The sequence below is a fragment of the Triturus cristatus genome, chromosome 1_1 (assembly GCF_964204655.1).
Source record: "Triturus cristatus chromosome 1_1, aTriCri1.1, whole genome shotgun sequence".
NCBI classification, from domain to species: Eukaryota; Metazoa; Chordata; class Amphibia; order Caudata; family Salamandridae; genus Triturus; species Triturus cristatus.
In genome coordinates, this window is record NC_140579.1 from 1,259,816,835 (window position 1) to 1,259,844,038 (window position 27,204).

At 44.4% G+C, this 27,204-nt stretch overlaps 1 protein-coding gene across 1 annotated transcript in view; it reads right to left on the reverse strand.

Moving 5' to 3' along the window:
- Nucleotides 1-4,324: 4,324 nt before the first annotated feature.
- The window catches only part of TSHB (thyroid stimulating hormone subunit beta), a 95,929-nt gene continuing 73,049 nt past the window's right edge, over nt 4,325-27,204 (reverse strand). The window contains exon 3 of the mRNA XM_085649653.1: nt 4,325-4,669. Within this exon, the coding sequence (XP_085505779.1) occupies nt 4,325-4,669 (345 nt within the window). The remainder of the gene's footprint in view (nt 4,670-27,204) is intronic.

The following is a 27,204-nucleotide window of genomic DNA, read 5'->3' on the forward strand; positions in this document are numbered from 1 at the left end:
CTAACCTAATCCCCAAAATGTCCGGATTATTAGTAACCAGCTCTTTTGTTTCACAGTTCAGTGTAAGATTTACCAGGATGAGTAGCCCACCTGACGCCCACCCCGCTTTGGTAGATGCTGCTGGTTTAAAAAGGACTTAAACCCAGGGATGTGTATAGGAATTTGGGACCAGGTTTCCTGAAATAAACATATTTCCTGGCGGGGAACCAGGTCCAACCAATAGAGGCAGTTACACTTTCGACTAATAGCTGCCAGGTTCCATGAGAGGATGTTCATAATATCCCCAATAACTAGTTCCACCCGGTCCTGGGGGGAGGGCAACACTTGCAATATGGGCCCAACTCGGCTGTCAGTCCTGCTAGCCTGAGGGCGAGTATTGGCTGCCAATGGTGAATGGGAATGGTCAGGCTCTACTGAGGAACAACTCCTCCGCTCTTGCTCAGCCGGACAACCCTCAGAGTGTAGATGGAAAGTGGCTATAGGGATCGTCTGTACCATACTAAGGCTATTCATTGCTGGACTGGGAGGTGAGGGAATGAGTAAATCAATCTGTGAGAGTGTTGAAGTCGGGGAAGCCAGGGGTGCTTTACTCGTGCTTGCTTTTGGACCGGGGGGGACAGTCAATCTCAGCCTAATTTTTGTTGATGTGTTGGAATGAGATCTTGCTTCCAAGGCAATCAGATCATGCACTAGTTGATTTGAGGGTAGTGGTAGTTCAATTGTATCCACTGGGCAATGGGCCACGATGCACCTCTTGGCAAGGATGATGTTCTCCCTTATTATGGATCTGCACCCCCGGACGTGTCTCAGCCAATGCATGGCTTTGTTTTTTAAGACGTCCCCACACTCATACCTAAGGCAGTTGGAGTTGACTTTAGGAACATTAGTCAAGAAAATTGGGATTGGAGGGGGAATAACTTGCTTGAGTTGCCTGTGATACTTCAGGGACCTTATAGTATGCAGGTGCCCTACTAGTGGCCTGGGAAGCTAGTCTTGGTGGTGTTCTAGATACTACCTTGTCCCGTGTTGCAACTACATTTCCCTTGCCTTGCACTTCAAAAGATCTGTATTGCCCAAAAGGGCACTAGTGGTTACCTTAGTAGTCTGAGAGCGGTGTAGATCTAAATCCGTAGGCATCGTCTTACGGCCATTTTGGTTCTCATATAAAACATACTGCCTCTCAACAGGACCAACCTGGGTGGAAAAAGCATTTGCTAGAACTGCTGGCATTGGATATAGTTCATTGGTGCCGTCTATTCTTTGATAAAGTTTGAGGACTAGTGAGGTTGAGGCCTCTATGCTGTTTTTTAGTGATGCTATTTCAGTCAGGAGGTCAGGAATCAAAGGTGTCCTACCACTACTATCCTCTTCTACTTCCTGCACAATATCTGAGCTTGGAGTAGTGGACGATATAGGTGCGTGAATGGAGATGGCACATTGTATATCTATGTGTGGATCCTCGGCAAGAGCAGCAAAGCTATTGTGTAGTGGGGACTCTTCCAATCCTCTATTTTCTGTTGGGCAGGGCGGACCATCCATATCCAGCGCAGTAGATGGAACTATGTTATGCTCAGCTACAACTTCAGGCAATTAACTTTTCCTAGAAGCAAGTTTGAATAGATTTGGGATGTTTCCATATACAGCAGTGGCAGGGAGGGATTTAATGAGGGGAGCTCCAGCTGGTGGGGGAATAGGGGCTGGAGCATGTGATGACAGCAATACCTCACAATCATTAACAATATTCTCTATACGTTCTAGAATTTCCTCGCCGATCCCCCCTTCACTCTCATCACCTTTTGCAGTTGCCAAAGGCCGTTTTTTTAATCGCTTTCTCCTAGCACCTCCCTGCCCAGCTTCAATCTCTTTTCGCTTCCCCATTACTGCAACTAATAATCAGCTGTATATATTACCTACAAGGCAACTAAGTCTGCAACGTAGCACAGCACTATATAGTAACACCAGAGACTATAGGCACAAGGTCCACAACAAAATGTCAATGGCAGTGTAACTATACATTGTCAAGGTTCCTCTTTTGGTTATTACCAAAAACTGTGCTGTTAGATAGTGTCAGTAATGGTGATGTAAGGAGTACCTTCTGTGGATTGCATTAGGGGAAACACTCGACAGCTCCAGAGTCACAAAATCAGGGGGGTGGCCCAGCCCAGACTCCTACGGATGATGACGGGCAAGGACGGGCCCACCCTTGGCACGCACGCATCCCGCGCCGCAGGGGGAGAGGCTGCGCTTTGTAGCACGATGGGAGCACGTCCCCCTCACCTGCGGTAGCAGAAGTGGGAGTGCTGTGGCCCTTGGTGCACCCTGGGACTCGTAGTACCACCAGGGTGGATGGCAGTCCAAAAGGTGTCTCTGTGGAGCGTTTCGGCGTTTGGCAGTGGTGATGACTCTGGGTTTAAGCTCCCGCCAGAGTTTGTAGCTAAAAACCAGAGCAAACAACCAAGATGCCCCCTACGATTGAAGCGCCACACATCAGAGGCAGCAGCGTGGAGGAGAGTGATAAGCCACTGAAAAAGGGGCAATCAGGCCAGGAAGAACACATTGAAGGTGGTGGGAGCAAAGCACCTTTAACTAAGCAGTGGGACAGAGAGGAGATGAGGTCTGCCCTCTGTCATCAATGCTGCAATGTGTAAGGCACATGCATGGCACTAACAAAGGAGACACGGAGATGTATTTAGCTGTTGTTCATTATCCAGAAACTACCTGCGGATGGATTGACAGAACCTTTTGTGAAAAAAATATGTGTAGTGGATTGCGCTGTACATAATCCAGTATCCACAGGGACGTGGACAGGGCAACACACGAGTGTCTCTACTGCCCTTTATCAGTAACTAGAAGACTTTAGCAACGATATTAGGGGCATATTATCAAGACAGGTGATAACATTATCGCCGCTTCTGTGGCAGAAAACTGCCGCTAAAACAGTGATAATGGGCTTGATAATATGCTCTATGGAATTCCAATTGAAGCCCAGGTTAGATGTCCTTCACATCTAACATGGGCTTCAATTGGAATTGGAATCTTTCTATGTGTGCTGAAGAATGCAGCACCATAGAAAGAGCACAAAACAAGGAGAAATTAATAATTTCTCTTCGTATCACTATGCTAAGACCAGGCATTCCCTGGCGTTTGTTTTTGGCGCTGCCTCAGCCTTGTAAATCTGGGGCAGCATCAAAAAGCAATGGTTGTTATGGTAGAACACCCACTGCAACACCCATCACACACCCCTTTGCAGCAGAGGACTGCAGCAGAAAGGAACATATTTACAAGGTGGCATTAAGCCATAAGTGGCTTAGTGCCACCTTGTAAATATGGAAATGGCGCTACACCTCTGGAACGACAAAAAAAGTGACGCTCCTGTGGCAAATGGGGCTTGTAATTATGCTGCAAAGACCACATAAAAGTCATTAGAAAGAAAAAACAAAAACACGAGCAATGAGAGGAACTAGTTTGGGTGCCTGTGTGCTTCTTGTTGCATAGCAAAATTCAGTCATTCAAAGTGAAGTTACCAATGGTGTAAGTACACTGACCCATTGCCCCATGTTATTTGCTGTAGCGGGCAGAATCAAAATATGAATGACACAAGAACAGGCAATTGGATGAAGTGAGGTGGCTAAAATCCCCTATATGTAAGTATATTATACATATTTCAGTAAAATCAAAACGTTTTGGCTAACACCAGACTTAAAAAGTGAAGGCAGACTTTCACTAAAACGGGCTAATCCGGTGCCCTATGCAGTATGCTGCAACTGGTCGAAATCAAAATGTAAATGGCATGGCAATAGAGCAATGAATGTAGACCACTCATCAAAATGCCCCTCTCTGTACATTATGTATGAATTCTTTATAAAAACAATTGTCTGGCAAGACAGTTAAAGCTGTCTCGAAGGCGAGACCTAAAAAGAGATGTGGATTATACTTGAGTGGTATAAAAAAAAAATGTATGTTAAAGAGGGTTCTATTAAGGAATTTATCAAGCACAAAATGTATTTGCCCATCCCCATGATTGCAAAGGTCATGCCTCTTAGGAACGATCCGTAGTTGTACCTCTTAGGTAACCTGCTTCCAACTCTTTTTGCTGAACGTAAGGCACTGAAGTTTGCCTAAATATGTTTAATAGAAATCACACCGTGTAATTTATTTCAGATAAAAATACTCTATATAAATGCAAGTAGGTAATTTATTCACGGTTACATCTATATATGTTTTCTAAAGCAAACATTAAACAACATCAAGTTCTTTCCAATTTCAGTATTTATGGCTGTATTTCAATACCTTGTTACCTGATCAACATAATATACTTTTTTCATCAGCAGAAACAGACAAAATGCAATAATATTTGTTCAACATGCACACAGCAAATTAAAGGAATAACCAGGAGTGCACATCTCTGCTGAAGTCCGATTGTAAACCTCATATTGTAAGACTTCTTCGGCTTTGTGCAGTAGTTAATCTGTATTGGCTCATGGATGCAGTCACTGTAGTCTGTGTTGCACTTGTTGCACTTGCAGGTGAGGGCCTCACGGTAGGAAAAGTATGGATTGACATGCAGAGGGCATCCAGGAATCAACACTGTCTTCTGAACGTAGGCCTTGTATGTGCACGCAGTCTGGGACAGAATACTTTTAGGGAGCCCCTCCTTAAGATTAGGATCCTCTGGAGAAAGCAGAAATGGCTCTATAAATTCTTTTAGATTTCATTGTTTTGATTTCTTAATGGTATCCTCATGAACATTCCTTTGCATCAATATACATCTTTAAAAAAAATATTTTAATAGACGCGCAAAATATTATTGCACTGTTTAGTGCAAATGTGGTTTCAAAATGAATGAAACAAATAGGGATGCAATAAATCTGAACCACCCCTACTTTATGTTAAATTTAGTTTAGATCAAACTTTTGTCCTGCTAGGTCAATAAGCCAAATTAGAGAAGAGCACGTGTTCCAATAATCCTAAACAAAAAGGACTTGAGAGGTGTATCAAACAACACATTTGGATACATTGTGATGGACTCACCCATAATAGTATGGCAACAAGGAGCAATCTTAAGGCTTTCAAAACAGCAACTACTTATTTATGGAAGACGTCTTTGGAATTTGAAAAAAAGGTATCCATTATACCGTAATATCTAAGCATAAAGTTGTATACTGGTCCATTAGAAGGCATTACGCTGTGTCTTATTTTGACTGTGCTTTCACACATGGTGCCATATCAATTTGCAGTGTGGTGGCATGACACATCTTGATTTTTTCAAAAATACATTTGAGAAATTCATTAAAATGTGATTGATTAATGGACTTTATGATAATTAGTGGAGGAAGAGGACCCGAAGAATGTGAAGGAATCACAACTATAGACACCTGCTGTCATAATCCCCATCATATCTGCAATTATTGTGCCTCATTGCGCAAATCTAAGCGGGGAAATTTATTTCTCCTTACTTTGTGGGTCAATCAGGGGATTCAACGGGGCTGCCCCTGTCGCCCATCCCCTTTGCCCTCACCATGGAGCTATTGTCAATTCTTCTCTGTGCTGGGGGAGCGTCATGGGGAATCCCACTTCCCGACGGTTTTCATGCAGTCTTCCTATATGCAGATGAGCTTTAACTGTATCTTAAAGAAATGTCAGAGCTTCACAGCTGGAATGGCACATCGTCTTAGAGACTTTTCAGCTGGCTTCAAGCTCTTTGTTAATTGGCCAAAATCTTGTGTCTTACCACTGACTCCTAATGTACCAAGGACCCGGCTACTCCTCAGAGGAGGCTCTTTGTGCTGGAAGAGCACAACATTCCACTATCTTGGCATTAGGGTCTACCATTCAGATAAAGATCTCCAAGATGCAACCTGGCTAAAGCAGTGCTGTCTCCTCTCAAACATTAATTGGAAATCCCTCCCCTAGCCCCGTTTGGGCATAAAACCCTTTAAAGATAGTGCCTTTCCCAGTCTGCTTTACTATTTTTTCAATTTGCCTATAGCTCTGCCCTCAACATCCTTTTGGGACTTAGATGCGCTATTAGGTGAATTTATCTGGCATACAGGTAGAAATAGGGGGTCCCTTGCCAAATGTCTCCTCCCTTCTGATGTGGGAGGGTTGTTGGCTCCTGTTTTTTAATTATACTATCTTGCTGCCCAAATACAGTGGTTAAGCAGATATCTTTTGGGTTTCTCCCTTGAGGAGACTGCCACACAGACACTATCTTTACGAGTGGAGGACCTGAATACACTTCTGCTCATGAACACTGCAGTATCACCATTAACCCTGGCAATTCCTCTATTGGGTCTAACAACTCCTTTTGGGGCCAATAATTGAGGTGTCTTCAACACTGTCAGGAATCAAACCTTACAACCGTGGACAATGTTTTTGAAGTAGTATGCTTGCTCTCTTTCGAGGAACTTATGGACAAGTTCAGCCTCGCAAAGGTTCTGCTACACGACACCATTCAGTATGTCCTGTGCAGGCTCTGGCCTATACTCAACCATGTAGGTACAACCGTTTATCCAAGTCTTTTATATTATGGAACTCCGGCGTAGACATATTTTATGATTTTTCAAACCCCTATTTCCCATAGCCTCCACTATGCTTCTTAGCTGAGAGACTGATGGGTGGCAGAAGCAAGCTTCTCTTACTGAATCGCTCTCACCTCAGCCACAGAGAACATTACCGGCTCTCCATGGACCCCACCCCATTTTCCCTTCCCTCCCCCTTTAGTACAACATTTAAACTGTTAACTTTCAGCACAGTATAACTATTCCCTTCCGGCTCCAGCTCCTGCAGGCCCTTGTGATGAAGCATGGAAACACTCTTTACACATTGCCAACAAAGTGGTTGCAATTTATTTGACTTTGCTAACACTCCCTAGCACGCAACTGCTCTGCATCAATAAATAATGCCCATGCCTGTAACTCTAAGCATGCTCAGAACGAATTGTAATGTTTCAAAATTATAAAATGCAAATCAATTTGTGTTTACACATTTTTTATCTACACTAATAATCAATAAGATACCCTTGTCAAATAGCTATGAATAGCTTTATAATCGCAAGCAAAATAAATGCATCCTTAAGTATGAGTTGTGGAAACGTCTAGAAATCCAGGCAGCTATAAGAGTGTTGTTTTATGGTGTCGAATTTTCATTTTCACTAGAGCTTCTTGGACATCGGTCCCTTGAGAAAGTAAGTTCATCTAGCTTGCAATGTAACTGCCTAAATGTATTAATGAGTTTACAGTCTACTTTGACTCGATTTTAAAAAAAGAGTAATGTTGGGGTTTTAGTGTTTGATTAAAGGGAGAGGCCTCTTTCATTCCTCTCTTGAGACAGGTTGTCTCGATCCACAAGTTGAGTCTTGACCCATGTTCAGCCATAACGTTCCAATAGGAACAATTTTACACTGCATTGCAGTGCTTCAACACCTAGGGGGTGATTAGTATAGTGGGCGGATCGCCACCGCCCGTATGGCGGTGGCGATTCGCCTGCCAAAAGTCACTGCCCGCATCACTTTTACCCCCGCCACATTACGATGGAGGGGGGGACCCCGGTGGACGGGAAGACCGTCCGCCGGTTTTCCGCGGGTAGGCAATCCTCCCGATTGCCTACCGGGTGAAAAAGCACAGCAATATGGTGGCAGTGCCTGGCAGGCACCACCATCCATATTACAATAATGGCGGAGATGTGCCTTTCCATGGCGGATACTCCGCCATGGAAAGGCATGCGGTTTATTCTTTGGGGGCCCACAGGGTGTTGGGTGGCGTGGGGGGTGCCTATGGTACACACCTGCATTTGCATGCACAAGGTGGCAGGCAGCGCACGATGCCTGCCACGGTGTGCATGCAAATGCGCAACATGCATATATTGCATTGTGGCGGGTGCTGCTTCCAGCACGCCCACCACAATGCAATGTATGTGGGATGCCACCGCCACCGTGGCAGTGGCATCCTAATTGAAGGTGTGGGACTGCCGCACCACTGGCGGCCAGTCCCAGCACCGCTCCGCCCACCATCCTAATCGGCCCCATAGTTTGTAGTGTGTCAATTACGATTTTATTGAATTCCTAGAGCATTCTATATGCAAATGTTTACCAAATGTTTTGACTGAATTGACAATCCCTCTTGTACACAAATCTCTCTACAGGAATTGCCTGGGAGCACTGGCATATGGTAGTATCCAGTCGGTTCGTGCATTTGCGTGTCCCCTACACCAGCAAAATGCTGGTTGTTAGGTACGGTGACTAAATAGCTTAGTTAGCAATCTGGCAGTCGTGATGAAGGCCATTGTCTCAAAGAGATTAAATAATTGGCAGAAACATGTTGATTAATTAGGAGCTGGGGGTAATTGGACCCCTTAGTCATCCATTTGTCTTTTCATCTTGTCATAAATACATTTATAATATAAATACATTGGTACTATTTTATTCTGTTTAACCTTTAGTGCCCTGCAAATAGAAGTATGTGACTGGCAAAAATGTGCTCAGCATGTTCCTTCATCATACTGGCAATGAAATGGGCTCAAGAAATACAGAGTATATAGTCAAAGGAGTCTAATATAAAAGTTGCTGCCTTGCTGTTTTGAGGAATGCTGAACCAGGAACTTATTCTTGCAAAGTAAGTTATTGTAATTCTTTGGAAAGCTTTGTTTTTATATTAAAATGGGAACTAAATGTTGCATCAGAAGAGAAGAATGGAAGCCAGGAAACTCTGAGTGTGATAATTTAAGATGGTGCTGAGTGAAAGTGCACTGAGGAGGATCTGAGAGTGTGTTGTAGTAGTAGCTGGAGAGGGGCACTGGGACCCCATAAGAGACACTGGCGAGAAGCATAACAATAGTACCTTGAGCAAAGTTTCTAAAAGGGACACAAGAGTGCAAAATTTGAGAAGCTGAGTGAACATGAGATATCAGGCTGATGGACAGTACACTATGAAGAACCAGAACCTTTTGGGCCTGGCGGCGCAGGGTACGCCTTAATCTCCGGGGTTCTCCTGCTCAGCAACACAGAGACACGGGACACTCTGTTAGGCGTTAGAAGATAGGATTTATTAGCTGCAGCTAGTACAGTTATCCCAGAAGTACACAAGGAAGGTTCTCAGGAGACTGCCACTTCACTCCGTGGCTCACAATCTTATATACCACATTTGTGAAATATACATTAACCAAATACAACCCAGAACATATAAGAAAGAGCCAATAAGAAAAGTTGGAAAACAGGACAGAACCAATAGAAAAGGTTTGAAAACAAAGTATCAGATGACTCGAAGAAACCTCTCCTCCAACTGTGTTTGTCACCCCTCCCTCGAACTAATTCATTAACAGATCCGCAACTAACTTGCAGGTGGCGAGATACGTTTGTGTGTGTTGGAGGACAGTTGTGAAACGAGAGAATGCTAGCAGAGGACATCGAAGGCCAGACGGTAAGATAAAGTCAGAAGAGAATAGTGTGAACCAACAGATAGTTGAGACGGGGATTAGAAAAACCAGACAGGGATTAGTGTACTCGGCCAATCCTAACACCAGCTTTGCAAATAGAGGCAAAAGGCTTATTTTGACACGAAGCTGCAGAAAAAGCAGAATAGACTTGGTTCGCCGTGCTGCCTGAGTGAGGGCAACACAAAATGGCGGCGGAGCACAAAATGGCGGGTCGATTTGATCACGATCGAAAATCGAATTTTCTCAGACCCTCCTTTTGCCAGAACTCAGGCAAGATGGACTCATGTTAATCTGAGTCAATGTCGATGGCCATGAGGTTATCAAGCTGTTGCTGTAACATCATTCTTATGTTCTCTGCTCTTTGTGATTTGGGTGTAGGGATGCACATAGTAGCACAAAGGTCGCAGATGGCGGGACCACAGTGCATACAAAGGCAACAAGAGAAAATAAGGGTCAAAACTATTCCAAGGAATGTCAACGCTTTCCAACCCCATTTGGACAGTAGTCCCCAAAACCACTCTGAAAATGACCAATCTCCTTCGTCCTGATGAATCGACTCAGAGATTATATGCAACTTAGAGATAGCTTGGTATACTGTTGGAGCGTCAATAGGTATGAAAATACAGCAACTTGACCCGATCAATTTGAACACTCCACCACGATCCGCAAGAACAAAATCTAAGGCAACTCGGTTTTGTAAGGTCATAAGACGATCCGCCTGTAGTTCTGCCGTGATATTACTTAAGGCTCCTACAGTGATGTCTATTGTGGTTTCTACGACACGAACCAGTTGCCTTATATTTCTGCTGTTGGCCATTGGACCCCAAAAAGGAAGAAATCCTTTGAGGAAATCTCCTCCCTCTTGTCCTGCTGTGTCTTTTGAATCAATAATCCCTCTGCCATATCTGTTTCGATGATAGTTTGCGGAAGCGGTGTATGTAGGGGGAAGAAGGAAAGCTATATAGCAGGTACCAGAAAAACTCGTTGGCAACCACGTGTAAGCCCTATTGTGGCAGATAAAATACGTGCCTTGAGATGGCACTAGAGGAGGCGAGTTCTGAGAGGAGTAGACGTATGTGTGGGAACAGTTGTTTCTTTGTATGGTGTCAGAAGACCGACCATTTATTTGTAGACAGAAATTTCCCTGATGAGGAATAGTCCAAATTGGTGGAGATTTTCTTTGTTTGACCTTATCACTAAGGCTAGTGACATAATGGGTGACGTTCCAGTTTGTATATGCTTTCCTTTCGTCAACGGAAATCTTACTATTTTCCATGATTTTAGCCATAGCTACCATTCCCTTTATCAATGAGCTATGACTAAAATCTGGACCACCAATATATGAACTAACGGATCGTTTGAATTTGCTTTGTTAGGCATTGGAGAAGATGACAAAGTAAGACCAAGCAGAACCATCATAAGAAAACGGGAGAACTAAATATGGCATTCCTTTTTCTGTGGTATGTGGCATAAGTCCACACACCCAACAGTCAGTTGTATTGACCACTAACTGGTGTTGATGTAATAACTGGACAAAGGAATTGTTATAATATTCAGTTCTTCTAATGAGTTCATGTTGAGGAAGGGTATGAAATAGATGTGGAGAGACAGTAGAAGAAGATGAAGAGGAAGAACGAGAGACAACTTTTTGCTGCAGAACATAAATAATCCAACTTATAAACGCCAAAAGGATACACAATAATATAATAATACATAAGGTTATACTAAAACGACTGTACATTAATCTACAGGATTCTTTCTTCATTTCATCCTTTCTCTCTCTTTTGCCTAGTGTAGTTTCCATCTTTCTAAATGGATGCTCACGGCAATCTCCCTTGATCACTTAATTATGATTATCTGCCGTCCTATGACACTGCAAGTCCTGCAGGCCTATTGCCACTACTCAGGTCACAATCAAGACTCCTACCGTGACCCTGCAACCAGGATAGAATACTACACAGGAGAGAGAAAAATCTTAAGTGTTCTTTGGTCTCGGTCTCAGATTATAATGTTCTTTATCAGGTACGGTTTGGTCTCGGAACAATGTTCGTGGATTTGTCGTATCCAAGCGACGATGTGGTGTTATCGCTTCCTGCAGAATGTCGTCGTCCTCTTTCTCAGACAGTGTTCCATTTAGGCGTGCATCGCTAAAAGGTACGAATCGTGGAACCTTCTCACTCTCAGAGTCACCAATGCCCCTACGCACCCATTGATCGAAGGGTAGAGGCAAAGGCACGTACTTACAATGCACGCCGTGAATCCAATTCTTCTTTCCTTCGACTGTGACTGCTGTTCTCGTTGTTAAAAGTACTAAACGAGGCTCTCTCCACCTGGGCTCCAAATTTCTCGTCCTTTGGAAATTCTTTGTACAGACCCAGTCACCTGGTCGGATGGAATCACCTGGATCTGTGGAAGCCTCCGGTAAAGCACTCTGAACCTGTTGATGGAGAACACGCAATTTAGTTGTAAGTTCATGCAAGTAGTCAATCAACATTGGATATGGCAAGTCTGAGTATTTCTTAGGGCGCGGGACTCCCCAAACATTAGCTGGGTGCCCAAAGTCCACTTCGTAAGGGCTAAGTCCCAAACGAGAGTGCACAGCAGTTCTGGTGGACAGGAGAGCCAGTGGTAAAGCATCGGGCCAATTAAGTCCTGTACTAGCTTGGACTTTTGCTAGTTTAAGCTTCAAAGTTCCGTTATAACATTCCACTAAACCTGCTGACTGTGGATGGTTTGCCGCATGGAACTTTTGCTTGATACCAAGACCCGCACAAACTTTTTGCATGACTTGGCCAACAAATTCGCTCCCATTGTCACTCCAGACAATGCGCGGCAAACCAAACCTAGGGAAAAATTCTTTCAGTAAAATTTTGGCTGTGGATAAGGCTGTATTGTCTTTTAGAGGGTATGCTTCTATCCATCTAGAGAAGGCGCATACTACCACCAGAACATATTTGAGATTGTTGCATCGTTCCATGTGTATGTAATCGATCTGCAATACCTCAAATGGATATGTCGGAGGAGCAAAGTGACCCGCTGGAGTTGGGGTTCCCTTTCCCGGATTGTACATTAAAGAAACAATACAATGTTTCACTACATTGTCTGCGCATTTTGGGATTCCTTCATTTTGCCACACTGGAGCCAGAAGCTTGCATATACCTTTCGCACTTAAGTGGGCTGGACCATGTGCCATAGTAACCACTGGGAGTACATAGGCATCTGGTAACAGCCAACGTTGGTGTTCAGATAATTCCACCCAACAACCCATCTCATCTAACATTCCCATACTTTCTTTCCACTTACTCAATTCCTTCTCTGTAGCCTCTTTCTGACTCGACTTTACACTTTCTACTGTATTCTCATACATTCCTCTTTCTCTGACCCAATTCGCAGGACCCGCCACATACATTCGACTTTTTCGCTACTTCATCTGCAAATGCATTTCCTCGGCCAACATCATCTGTAATCTTTTTGTGCGCACTACACTTCATGATTGCTATTTGGGTGGGCAAGGCAAGTGACTCAAGGAGACCAGTTACCAACTGACCATGTTGTATTTTAGTGCCATGTGAAGTAAGGAATCCCCTCTCTTTCCAAAGACGCCCAAAATTGAACGCTACACCAAAGGCGTATTGACTGTCGGTGTATACGTTCACTCTTTTCCCTTCTGACAATACACATGCTCTCGTTAATGCTATCAGTTCCGCTGCTTGAGCTGAGTTGTGTCTGATGCGGGCTGTTTCCACAACTGTATGTAAAGTAGTAACAGTATAGGCTGAAACTGTATCTCCATTAGGCATTTTAAAACAAGAACCATCTACCCATAGAGTTCCATCCGGATTCTCTAGCGGCGTATCTTTCAAGTCAATTCTTCCTTTTGTCTCTTCCTCAGTACGGAAAAAACAATCATGTTGCTCCTCAACACCTTTCTCCTCTGGAAGGGGCAACAGTGTAGCTGGATTTAGGGTATTACATCGTTTGATGTGTACGTGACTAGACAAAAGCATCAGCTCGTATCCAGTTAGACGAGCACTCGTAAGATGCTGCGTTTTCGTTCTGTTTAGTAAAGTATCCACTGCATGTGGCACCATGACAATGAGAGTATTATCTAGCACCACTCCAGCAGACTGCCGAATAGAAATTGCTGCTGCTGCTGTCGCTTTGAGACAACTAGGCAATGCTTTAGCTACGGGATCTAATGTAGCCGAAAAATAAGCGCATGGTCGCTGTTTGTCTCCAAATTGCTGTGTTAAAACTGACAACGCACAACCCTCTCTCTCATGAACATAGAGCGTACAATGCTTACTGTAATCAGGAGTACCTAGTACAGGAGCGGAACACAAAGCAGTAGTAAGTCAGTAAAACTCCTTTGGCTTTCGTCAGTCCAAGGAAGGGGCTGAGGTGTATCTTTCAAAGTGAGTGCCAACAAAGGCTTGGCCAACAGAGAGAAGTTAGGGATCCATTGACTACAGTAAGAAGTAATACCCAGAAAGGCACGTACCTCCCTTTGTGTGGAGGGCACAGGCATTTGCGTAATCGCCTGAATTCGTTCTGGTGTTACTCGTCATCCCTCCTTTGATAGGAGATGACCCAAATAGGTAACCTCTCGACGGACATATTGTAGTTTGGAAGGTGAAACCTTATGATTCAGATTAAACAAATGGCGTAACAATGCAACAGTGACATTTTTGCAAATATCTTCTGAATCAGCAGCGATTAACAAGTCATCCATGTATTGTATAAGAGCAGCACCAGACGGCAAATGAAAAGTATCAAGATGACATTTTAAAGCTTGGCTGTAAATGGAGGGACTTTCACAATAGCCCTGAGGTGCGCGCTTAAACCGGAAGCTTCGGCCTCCAAGAGAGAAGCAAAAAATGTCCCTACTCTCTTCTGCAATGGGAATACTAAAGAAGGCATTCTTGAGATCGATAACAGAAAACCAAGTCGTTTTAGAAGGTATAATTGTCAACAGAGCAGTGATATCTGGAACGACAGGAAATTGTGGTACAACAATTTTGTTTACCTCCCGAAGATCAATTACGAAATGATATACAGGTGGCTGAGAAGGATCAGTGCGTTTAAGAACAGGAAGAATAGGACTATTGCATATGTTACCTCTCGTTTCCTCAACCACACCCTTCTGAATCAAATCATGAATGATTTCCAAAAGCGCTTTTTCACCTTCAGTGGAAATTCTATACTGCGGAATACGCGGCAATTCAACATTAAGCTTGAGAGTGACAACATAAGGTGGAATTTCAAGACAGCCCACATCGTTCGGACCCAAAGCGCTGCCGGAAGAGAAAGTAATTCAAGTGGAAACTGATCTTTGGACAAATACATTGGAGAAATCAGTTTCTGTCCTAAAGTAAGATGTACACCAGAAGGAGAACAATATATCGTAGCATGCATTCTTTTCAACAAGTCCAAACCCAACAGATTCTCACCACAACCATTCGTCAAAAGAAGTGGAGCTTCCAAATCATAAGGGCCCATTGAAATAGGCAAAGGGCAAGAAACCGGATTACGAACAGGGGCGCCAGAAAATCCTACAGATACATTTGTTGAGCCAGACAAAGGTGCCCCAGGGAGTTTAGAATGAATGATAGAACTTCTCATCGCCCCAGTATCTAGAAGAAATAGCTCTAAAACACCCATTGTAGTGACATTAACATAAGGTCCATTCTGATCTACTGGAACCGACACAACTCCCTTACTTTGTCCATGGCTGTCCTAGTTAGCATGAAGACTTTCATTTCCGTTTTCAATGTAATGGTCTTCATTGTAGTACTGTGTAGACCTAACATTTTGCTGATCAAAGTAATTCATGGAATTGGGAGGAGGAAGGGCACGCTGTTCTTGATCTTGAATCAACACACCTCGACCTCGACCTCGTGGAGCAGATAGTGTTCCACTACGCTGTAATAAAAACGGACAACTATTCTTAAAATGACCTTCTTCTCTACAATAGGCACATTGATTAGGTCCTAACAAAGGTCGCGGAATGTATGGCTCAGGTTTTTGATACAACCTCTGAAACTGTGGAGGCTGTTGAAGCTGAGGCTGAGCATAGTGAGGAGGATAAGCTTGTTGCAAGAGAACCTTCATTTTTAATTCTTTCGTCTTTTCTCTTGCTTTTCTTTTTCTTCTTTATCTCTGTTTTCATAATATTGTGCAGTAGCCAATATCTGGGCAGAAGAAGAAACATCCCATGAACTTTCAGAATCTTTCAATTTGTGTGACAGCTCGGGAAGCAAATTAAATACGAATTTGTCCACAAATAATCGCTGTCCACCCTCTGTAGCCATATCTTGACCACTGTGATCAATAAATGTCTCCTCGAAACGAGTGAAGAAGTCAGAGACATCAGAGACACTTTCATCTTTCTTTTGTTTGCATGCCGCTAATTTATCCCAATTAACTCTCAATGCAGGCATCATCCTACCAGGGAGTTCTGAAATCAAAGCGTCAGGCTTTGCACCAACCACTTGGTCTCTATCTGTGGCAGTTATAACATCCCAATTAGCATCTAATTCCTGTGCGTGATTCTCCTTACGAATCCTAGCTCATATTGTCTGTGGGACTACTTTTCCCATCAACATATCGATATCAGCTAGGTTCATGATGCAAGCGTCAACTGTTTGTTGTGATCATTCTTTATAATAACCCGCAGGGTTTTTACGAGGATCTGGTAGAGTCTGTTTAAGAGCCAAAACTTCAGATCTCTTCCAGGGGACATGTACCCATATATGCTGAAAATGAGCGGGAATTGCTGGATTAGCACCTATTGCTGCAACCTCTTCCTTCCATACTGGAGGAACCTCTCTCATGGGATAATTTTTCAGTGTCAGTTTAACCGACGAATCGGAATCAAGGAAAGTCTGAGAGGATAATAAGTTTCTAAAGGAAATAAGTGTCCTTACAGCATTTTCAACTTTGGAACCCACAATAAGTCCTTTATCAAAGTCAGCCTGAACATCTAGCAGGCCCTGTGGAATCGAATTTGAATTCACATCCTCCCATTCTTTGATGAGAGTATCACATATTACATCGAAAACATATCTTTGCGTGGGTGCATTCCATTGTGAGAAGGTAGGCATAATATCGAGTACACTGTATTGGGGACCCTTTTTGATCCATTTATGTGCGAGAGAGTCCAATCTCTCTCGTTCTTCAGAATCTGGGAACTGACTACGAGATTGTCTTCGGGCAAAAGCCGGAGACACATTTAAAGCTTCAAAGAAAGGAGATAGAATTCCAGTGACAGTATCCGTGAGTCGCTTACGCATAGATGGAGAATTGGACATGAGAATAGGAGACAAAGTATTAGGCGAACTAACAGAAGGAGAACCAATAAATGCAGGAGGTGCAGAAGGCGAAGGAGATCGAAGATCAGGAGATGAGGGCAAAGACGTCGAAGTTAATGGTGAAACTGGCAGAGGCGGTAATACTGGAGGAGGCAAATGTGGAAGAGCCGGAACAGGCGGAGGTACCGCTGGCGGCTGAACAGGCTGTAACAACTGGGGTGTATTGGCACCTTGTGCATAGGGCGGAGGCAATCTCAATAAGTGAGACATTAGGGGATCTTCTTCTAAATCTCTCTTGTTTTCAGAAGGGGAAACAGGCAACACCGGATAGCATTTATCTATCGCCATACGATGCTGTCTCTCTGAGATTTCTGTCGCATTATCAATTTGATCGTCTTTAAATCGTTGGGCAGCCTGTATAATTGTCATACCCTGTGCTTTTCTATCTCGTTTTGTTTGCTTAATTTCTTTCTGTTTGGCTTCCTTACGCCAAAGGCGGAAAGAATCAAACATTGCCGGCCGGGCTTTTCTTTTGAATAAAACTGCTTCTAAATTATCTAGCACATCAGGCTCAAAGCTACCATTTTCTGGCCATTTTAGAACACCATCTTTCTTCGTGTATCGGGTCCATGCCTCGTTAAAGGCAATGGGGCCAATACCATGTTTTGAATAGAGCTCATATGTGGGAGTTCCAACCGAAGGAATCGGACAAGAGTCCTCAAGCTGGGAATCCCTAGTACAATCAAAGCAACAAAGTTTTCCAAACTTAGTCAGACCAGGCATCTCGTGATTTCACCAGACTGTTCACAAACTTCAAGGGGGTAAAACTCAGTTTACGCAGCACAAATGCACTTACCCCTCGGCTTCAGCTATTGCAATAGTCGAATCTAAGAACCAAAGGATCAAAGCAACTAAGAAACAAAATTGTGGGAGCGACCCACCAAATACTTAACTAAGGACGTCTTCTCACGCCATCAGAGGCCCGTCTATCGTCTCGCCTTACCATACATCACCAAAGGAAGGGCCAAGGCAGGGCGGCAGTCAGGGCAGCAGTCGTCAGTAGCCGTCAGGAAGGAGTAACCACGCTTCAAAAGACCTTTGGACCACTTTCGACATACAGGGGTCGCTTGACGTGGCTCGTGAATCCTCCGGAATTTTCTTGCGGGGTTTCTCGCGACCTTCAGGCAGAACCGGTACCACTGAAGCCGCCCCACGTTGGTCGCCAGTTGAAGAACCAGAACCTTTTGGGCCAGGCGGCGCAGGGTATGCCTTAATCTCCGGGGTTCTCCTGCTCAGCTACACAGAGACACGGGACACTCTGTTAGGCGTTAGAAGATTGGATTTATTAGCTGCAGCTAGTACAGTTATCCCAGAAGTACACAAGGTAGGTTCTCAGGAGACTGCCACTTCACTCCGTGGCGCACAATCTTATATACCACATATGTGAAATATACATTAACCAAATACACACCCAGAACATAGAAGAAAGAGCCAATAATAAAAGTTGGAAAACAGGACAGAACCAATAGAAAAGGTTTGAAAACAAAGTATCAGATGACTCGAAGAAACCTCTCCTCCAACTGTGTTTGTCACCCCTCCCTCGAACTAATTCATTAACAGATCCGCAACTAACTTGCAGATGGCGAGATACGTTTGTGTGTGTTGGAGGACAGTTGTGAAACGAGAGAATGCTAGCAGAGGACAGTGAAGGCCAGACGATAAGATAAAGTCAGAAGAGAATAGTGTGAACCAACAGATAGTTGAGACGGGGATTAGAAAAACCAGACAGGGATTAGTGTACTCGGCCAATCCTAACACCAGCTTTGCAAATAGAGGCAGAAGGCTTATTTTGACAAGAAGCTGCAGAAAAAGCAGAATAGACTTGGTTCGCCGTGCTGCCTGAGTGAGGGCAACACAAAATGGCGGCGGAGCACAAAATGGCGGGTCGATTCGATCACGATCGAAAATCGAATTTTCTTAACTAGACAAACTGTGCGGGGTTGTATCTGACCCAGAAGATAAGGTATTGGATTGAAAGACATAGTAGAGGAGAGGGGGCTACCTTACTGTCGTATTTAGCTTGTGCCTTCCACACACTTTGTGTGTAGGACATGTGCCCTGTACACCTCAAGCACAATAAAGGCTTTGGAATAGGGGGGGGGGATTCAGTTGAGGCAGCTGGCACTAACCGGAGTTACCTCTAGCCGGCCAAGAGAGGGGACCGCTCCTACCTGTGCCTATCAATAAATCCTCGTTTCTTCTCCAATCTACGTTGCTGGGTCTTTATTTCATAACAATTTTGGTGACTAGGATAGGATATAAACCCACACGTGCAAAGCATAGTTGAACGTTGGAGTAGATGCAGAGTAGTTTTGTACCAAATGGGAGGGGAGTGTGTTGTAGAGGAGGAGAAGAGGTGTGGTGGATACATGTTAATCGATGATGTGGAGTTTGGCTCAAGTGATCCGAGCTCCACGGCATACAAAGGTGGCCAAGTTCCTGCAGTGCCAAGGGAAATGGCCCTGCCCATGGAGAATGCAGTGAAGAGTGCCACACTCAGGGAACTCAATAGTGGTGTAACCACCAGAGATGTTAGAGTTTGCAGACCACCTGTGTATTTAAAAGACTTTGTTTCTTAAAACGATGCATCAACCTCCTGTTGGTTTGTTCATCATTATTGACCTGTTCTTTGCTTTTGTTGATCTATGAAATTCTGTTTATAGCCTTTCTTTTCAATAGTTTTTATCTGTAGTGTATATCCAGCCACATTGTTTTTCTTTCCTTCACTATTATTTTTACTGGAGCTCTATTCTTACTCCCACAGTTCTGGCATTTTTCTTTGTATAGTTTCAAATCCTGTTTTTCTGAACGAAAGGGGATGTATTATATATATATTTTTTAAACATATTTTATTGATTTTGTATGGTGCCATCTGAGCTGCAGCCCTGCATGTGCTCCAGCGCTGAATACCAAAATCCCCTTTCTACGTCACAGACCACAGATCTCTTCAACCACATTCATTCACTCATTCACTGGTGGGGCCCATAACACCAATCATTCATTCTACTTTAGATCAATGGTCCTCGAGAGAGAGGAATCCTTTCTCTATTCCATGCGCTGGAAATAGGAGGAAAATGCACAAATCCCCTGATGAGTAACAAGTTCACATATTCCTCCCTACCTCACCAGGGTCTCAATACTTTTTAACCTAGCAATTCCTCCCATGGATAGGCCATGGATCAGCTGAGTTGCTGGGAAAAGCGACACTTAATTCTTCTAAACAATATACATCAATACACTTCAAATAATAACCCGACACAGTTCTTAAATGAATTGAAATGTTTATCTAATTAAAGCAAAAGAAAATCCTAAAGCATTCAATATTTTGATTTGCATATTTACCTAATATGGCTAAATGGCGTCCTCTATGTCAAATTCAAATCTTTCGTCTTTATGCCCATAAATCGATCAATCAGTTCGTAAATTATTTGGGCATCTGATCAGTCCATCAGAGTCTCTGGCAAGCAGCTGTCCAGCAGTGTCACCATTTTCTCCGTCAGCATAACGTCAGGAAAACAAGCTAAAGCGACGATAGGATTATTGACCCTCTCTAGTCTACTTCTTTTATAGTAAAATCAACAACAAAATGTTACAATACATGTTTTAAAACAAATTTGATTGGTTGAACCAGGATCATTCTTCCTGATTCTCATGCGCTCGATGTTTCATTAGATGTAATTCTCAATTTACTAATAATTTGCAATAGTTACTAGTCCATTCAGGGCATTTTGGTTCCCATACGGGTTTGTGTCCATGGTGTCATCAATTATAACAGTTCTTAGTTCAAGGAAGTCCATTGTCTGAGGATTGGCACTCCTCTCGGTGCGACCTTCACGAGTACAGTCAGCCTGGGGTCAGGACGAGGTTATTGTTGCTCATCTTTTAGCGCAGGCGCACTTCACTCAGTGACTTCTGTATCTCGTCTGTCCATCAAAATAGGGATGGCAGCCATTTTGTGGCCACTACAGAAAGGTCAACTTAAGCAAAGAAACACAAAACGTAATTAATACATCGAAGTAACTATTAAAATGTTATTCCCTCACTAAACCCTCTATGTGTGTGTATTTATCTAGCAAAAGCAACACGCATTGCGGTTTATACTCACATTTTAAAGCACGATTCACAAATCACATCACAAAAGCAACATATAACATGCAAATTCTAAATATCTCATATTAGTATGCGTACGAAAATTAGTTTACGTATCAATCAGGCCATGCAAATGCGATTCCCACGTTTATTTTCTAATTAGTAATGTTGATTATTCAAACACAGCAAACCATTAATATTATTAATATTAATCAGTTATTTGTTTTAATTCAAAATGATAAAATGGAGGAGGTATACGAATCTTAGGGAAAACCTCACTCCAGCACATGTCCATATTGAAACAATGGGTAATTCAAGAGTACCAGATGTATACATCATTAGTAACAGTAACATGTATAACAAAGCAAACTTTGCACAGACAATCCCATTACCAGTACAATTTAGTGAGTATGTTTGAGTACTCATTGCCACCGGTGATATGGTATTGAGCTAGGCGTGTAGTGGTCTGGGATGTACGGGGAAACTCATACATCAGGGGTTTGGGAGGAAAGGGGGGAGATCTATATCCTGCTATGTTGCCCATTGGGACCATATTTTTCTGTGCTTCAGGGGACAACCTCTCGCATGGAAGACCGCAATCTCTGCTCCCATGCATCTATCTAGCTCTGTTCCCCATTTCCCTAACGTCGGGTGGGAAGTTCCCTTCCATAACTAAGCGATATCACGCTTGGCAATAGTGAGGACCAGGAATAGCAGGTGTTGTTTATACTGATTTCCCCGTATCCCATCAGTGCTGTGTAATAGTTCGGGGTTGTATGGGAGATCCCAAGATAGAACCCTACCCAGACAGGCCAAGACCTTGCGCCACAAGGGCTGCATGGCAGTACAATCCCGGACCGTGTACATACACGTTCCCTCATCCCTACCGCAGCGTTGACATTGGGGGGATTGAATAACCCCCCATCTTCCAGAGGCAGAGTCGGGTATAGTACACTCAGTGTATGTATTTAAATTGGATGAGGCGGTATCGAGAGGACACGGCAGCGCCTCGAGGACTAGCCACGGCCTCGGCCCAGTCATCATCAGTTAAGTCCGGAATATCTGCCTCTCACGCCCCTCTGGTCTTATGTAGGGTCGTTCTGACATGTGTCATCATGGTCTGGTATATCTGTCTGATTTTATGAGATTCTAGATCCCTATGAGAAGGTTGCCCTCCAGGGGGTGAAACTCTGGAAGGGTGTCCAGGGTGAGACTTTTGGGAGTGAGAGTGTGGCAAAATTGAAGATAATTATAGAATTGTGTTTTATCTAATTGGAATTCCGCCTGTAACTGCTGGAAGGACTTCAGTGTGGTGCCCTTCATTGCAGCAACAAGGGTGGAAATACCTATCAGGTTCCATTTGTGAAATCCCGTTAAAGCTGCTACCTGGTGCAGATGGGTGACGTGCCATAGGAGGGTCGCCTGAGTCAAGCGCCCTTGCCACTCCATCTGCCCAACAGTATACCTCCAGAGCCGAATCACTGTTCTACTGGCATGTACAAGGAAGTCATGATTCTGATTACTGTACAATAACTGAAGAAGGGGGACCCCCTCCATCGCGGCTCGTTCCAGAGCAAACGCCTGATTCAATGGTGTACTGTACCACCATTCGTTCATGATTATAAGGTGAGAGGCTGCGTAATAGGTGTAAACGTCCACTGCTGCAATGCTGCCACAATACGTAGATTGTGCACAAGTTTGTAGCACCACCCGAACTGCCCCTCCGTTCAATTGGAACTTATTATAGATAGCATTGATTTGCGCAAACCATGAACGCGATATATGGTATGGAACATTTTGTAACCAATATAATATTCTAGGAAGGGAGACCATCTTAAAGATCGCTGAGCGCCAATATAGCGAGAGGGGAAAGGATGGCCATATAGTTGTCTGATCACGGAGGCCAGCCAAAAGTGAGTTTATGTTATGCGTCCATGAGGTCTTTGAGCATGGAGACATGAAAATCTCCAGGTATTCAAAGCCCTCTGTCATGTGCGTCAACTGGACCACCTATGTACTTCTCCCCTGGTTACCGCAAACCGGGAACAATACGGATTTGGAGGGGTTCGTGTGGAGCCCCAAGGTTTGGCTGAATACCCAGAGGATCTGTAGGATCCGTGGCCCCGAAATGCATGGGTCCGTCATAAAGAATATGACGTCATCCGCATATAGTGCGATCTAATAAGGTTGCGACTGAGGCCACTCAAATCCCCGGAGCACAGAATCTCTATGTACCCAAACCGCCAAGGGTTCTATCTCTAGGGTGAATAAAAGAGGAGACAGAGGGCAGCCCTGTCTCATGCCATGACAGACGGGAAAGGGGGCAGAACGATGCCCTGCAATGCGCACTGAAATGACTGGTTCTGTATATAGTAAGCGGGTATATGCTAGAAAACGCAGGATGAGATTGACTGCCTCAAGAATTTGAAAAAGGTACTCTCAACTAAGGGAGTCAAATGCCTTGTCTATATCGGCAGGTAGTAAGGCTGCAGGGCGTCCCAGCTCTGGGGCAAAAGCCATAGCATTGTGGACCCGGCGAATGTTGTGGCGGGTAGCCCGGTATGGCATAAAGCCAGATTGATCTAAATGAACCAGGTCTTGTATACGATCTGCAAAATCTTGCCCAGAAGCTTGGGTTCAAAATTAATCAGAGAGATGGGGTGATATGAGGAGGGGTCGTCTGGTGGGTAGCCCAGCTTTCCGAAAAGGAAAATCTCTGCTTGCCGCTAATCCTGAAGCAGTATGTGCCCTTCCCGGGTGCATTGTTACCAGTGCTGCATTTAATTCATTCAATGTGATGGGGGCATCGAGTTGGTCTCTCATCTGATTGGTTAGTCTGGGGGGGATATCCCAAAGGAACTCTGCAATGAGAGTCTCCAAGAGCTGATCTTGATGCGCATATAAGGTGGAGAAGTAGTGCCCAAATTCTGCAGCTACAGCCCCAGGAAAGGAGTGAATAGCAGCCAGATACTGCACAGCCTGACAGAGCCTATGTAGCATTTTGCTTGATTTGTCCCCCATTGATAAATCAAGTGTTGTGACGCAAACCAGATTAATGGTCTTGTAGTGAAGGCCCATGGGATGCCACATCCAATGGAAAGAGTGCACCGCTGTGCCCGGCCAGGTTTGTACTATTCTGCCCTCAGTTCATGGATCCAGCATGGCCGTATCCCCCAGGCGAGGGGAATCCCTCATAGAGATGGAAGAGGGGGGAGGTCCTGCGGGGCCAGCGTATAGCGCCACCCGCTCTTCGGATGGCGCAGCAGGAGTCCGACACTATCCGGAACACCCATCCCCGAGCGGGGACCGCAACCAGGAACCAAGAGGCCGCCCCTGGCCGGGAGTCGACCCACACTCGCGGTCACCACCGGGCCCAGTGTCAGCCACCATGCCATGTGTTCGCAGGGGCTCGGTGGGGAAACACCTCTGGCAGTCCGTGTCCAGCAACCCTGATGCCGGATATCGCTCCTCACCTTTGGGGCCCGATCCGACCCCACGGCCCTCAGCTTTGCTCCATCCAGGGCCCGGGAGCAAGGTGGAAGCGGCAGGCTCGTCCCACCTCAGGCGTCGGGAGGCCCCGGTGCATGATGCATGGTCCGCTGTAGTCGCTCTGCTCCGTGACTCACTGGAGTTGTTGCGCTGGGTAGGATATTTAGACAGGATTAGGCAGGATTTTGAGCGCGGATGAGCAGAGCTCAGTTAATCAGCGTCTGCCATTTTGGCTGTCCAAGCCATGCCCCGGATGTGTTATATTTAGCTCATGCCTTACACACCCTTTGTGTGTAGGACACGCACCCTGTATGCCTCGAGCACAACAGAGGCTTCAGAATGCAGGGGATTCGATTGAGAGAGGAGGTTGGCACTAATTGGAGTTACCTTTAGCCGGCCAAGAGAGGGGACAGCTCTTACCTGTGTCTATCAATGAATGCTCAATTCTCCTCCAATCTACGTTGCTAGGTATTCATTTCATAACACTTAGTACTGTAAAAGGAACTTTCTAAGACCCCACTATCTTGTTTTGTTTAAAGGGGTTAATCTTTAGCTCTTTCTTCAATTCGAAGAGTGTTGGAGAATTTCTAATGATTACTGGGATGGTACTCCTGATACTAGAATTTTAGTTAAAGTAGGCCTTACGCTCTAGTCCGTTGACATCATTGTTGTTGTGTCAGATAGGCTGTACATTGTTATTTTGTAAGCCAGGTAAGGATGTATGCCATTCTTGATGTTCCTGTTGATGATGCAGCTGGTCCTGATGATTATGCCTGTGTGCAAAGCGATTCAAGGAAGATCTATCAGAATAAGGGAAAGTTGATTAATTCTTTCTGGCCTTTGCTGAGACATTATTAGACCTGGCATCCTTAGGCTGGTCTTCCCCTAGATGTTTTGTTGATTTATTGCATGATGGCATTGGTGTATGCCTGATTGGTATGTTTGTTGTTCTAGTAAGTCCCTTGTAAAATGGTATACCATACATGTATGTGAAATGCTTCTAGTGGGCTGCAACACTGATTGTGACACCTACAGAAGTCGACTTTTAAACTTGTTTCAGGCCTGCCACTGCAGTGCCTGTGTGGGCAGTTGCTGCAGTTTACTGCCACTTCGACTTGGCATCTCAAACTACTAGCCAAACCTTAAACTTCCCTTTTGTTACATATAAATTGCTCCAAGGTATGGTCTAACTAACCCTAAGGGCAAGGTGCAATGTAAGTAAAAGGTAGGAGATGCTCTTTTATCTTTTCCATGTCCCCGTAGTGACAAACAGCCTATTTCGTTTTTCACTACTGTGAGTCCTACTCCTCTCATAGACTAGCATTGAAAATTCCTTAATACCTCTTTAAGCTGTAATTCCTGATCAGAGAGGAGTAGTCTTTTCATGTTTATATGTTCGAAATGGTAATGATAAATCCTCTTTACTGGTGGAGTTGGAGTTGATATTATTGTTTTGAAATGCCACTCAGTGGACATTTTTCTGCATTTACTGCTCTGTGTGCCTCGCAGCCTGTCTTCAATACATGTCTGGGGTGGGTGAAAGCTACACTTTGTACATGCCCTCTAATCAGCCACAAAACAGGAAGAATAGGTGTGTCTATGTACCTATCTACATATATCTGCATTCTGATGTCTTTGCCTGAGCAGGATGGAAGGGAGGGGCCAACACTTCACTTGAATAGGCTGTGTCCTATCCCCACAAAAACGACTAATTACTTCACAGATAGCCTGGCAGACAGGACTGGCTTGAAGGAGATTCTTTTGCACTCCAGAGAGTTGTTTTGAAGCCTCCCCTCACCTCTATGACATGTTTGGTTATAAGAACTGGGTCTCTGACCCCCTAAATTAGAAACTACTGGACTTGTAACTGAAGCTCTGCTACAAGAACTGCTGTACTGCTTAAAGAACTCAACTGGCCTGCTGATGTGAAAGGCCTTATTTTCTGTTTCTTGCCCTGCTACCTGTTGTTCTCTGACTCTGCTGAAGGAGTGCTGGACCCTGCCTCCCCTTCAAGTGATCTCCAAGGGCTTGCTAGCTTGCCTCTTGTTTTCTGAGGCCTCAGGGACACAAAAGACTTCTTGCAGTTTCGCTGGACTTCCTTGACTGAGGTTCCCTCTCCAGTTCTGGACCTCAGAAGTGGGTTCTACAGCTGTTTTGCTACAAAATCAACACATCATCACCACTGCGCCTATCGGAACTAATGCAGTGCCCTTCGATGATGACACAGGGACGATCCGGCGACAGCCCTGCATGGCTTGACAACAACGCGGGACATAAGTATGAGGTTCGACAATGACACAGCGCCAATTGGAGGTCCTGACCATGATGCTCGACTTCGACGCATCGACCAGACTACGTCAATTGGACCAAACGCATTGCCTTCACTGTTTGGAGAAGATCAACGCATTTTGTTGTTTGCGACTAGGAATGGTATTTTGCTCACCGAGCCTGTGTGGGCCATTTAGCCAGCATGCACTCCCATAAAGTCGGACTGAACTTTGACTTTGTTTCAGTCTAGCTGGACCTAACGTAACCTTTTTAGTGCTATTTGCTTTTGAGTGCTTTACTACATGTATTCCTTTAAAATGCAATATCTCCACTTCTATACATTGGTGTTTTGTAGTTTTGGTCTTGTTGTGTTCAGAATGTAATAACCTAGCTTTCTAAACCTGTGCTGGGCCTTTTCTGTTGTATCCATTGTGTTACTGTGTGCGTGTTGCACAAATACTTTACACATTGCCTCTTTATATAAGCCTGACTGCTCTGTGCCAAGCTGCCAGAAGGTGAGCACAGGTTATCTTTTAGTTTGTATCTAGCTTACCAT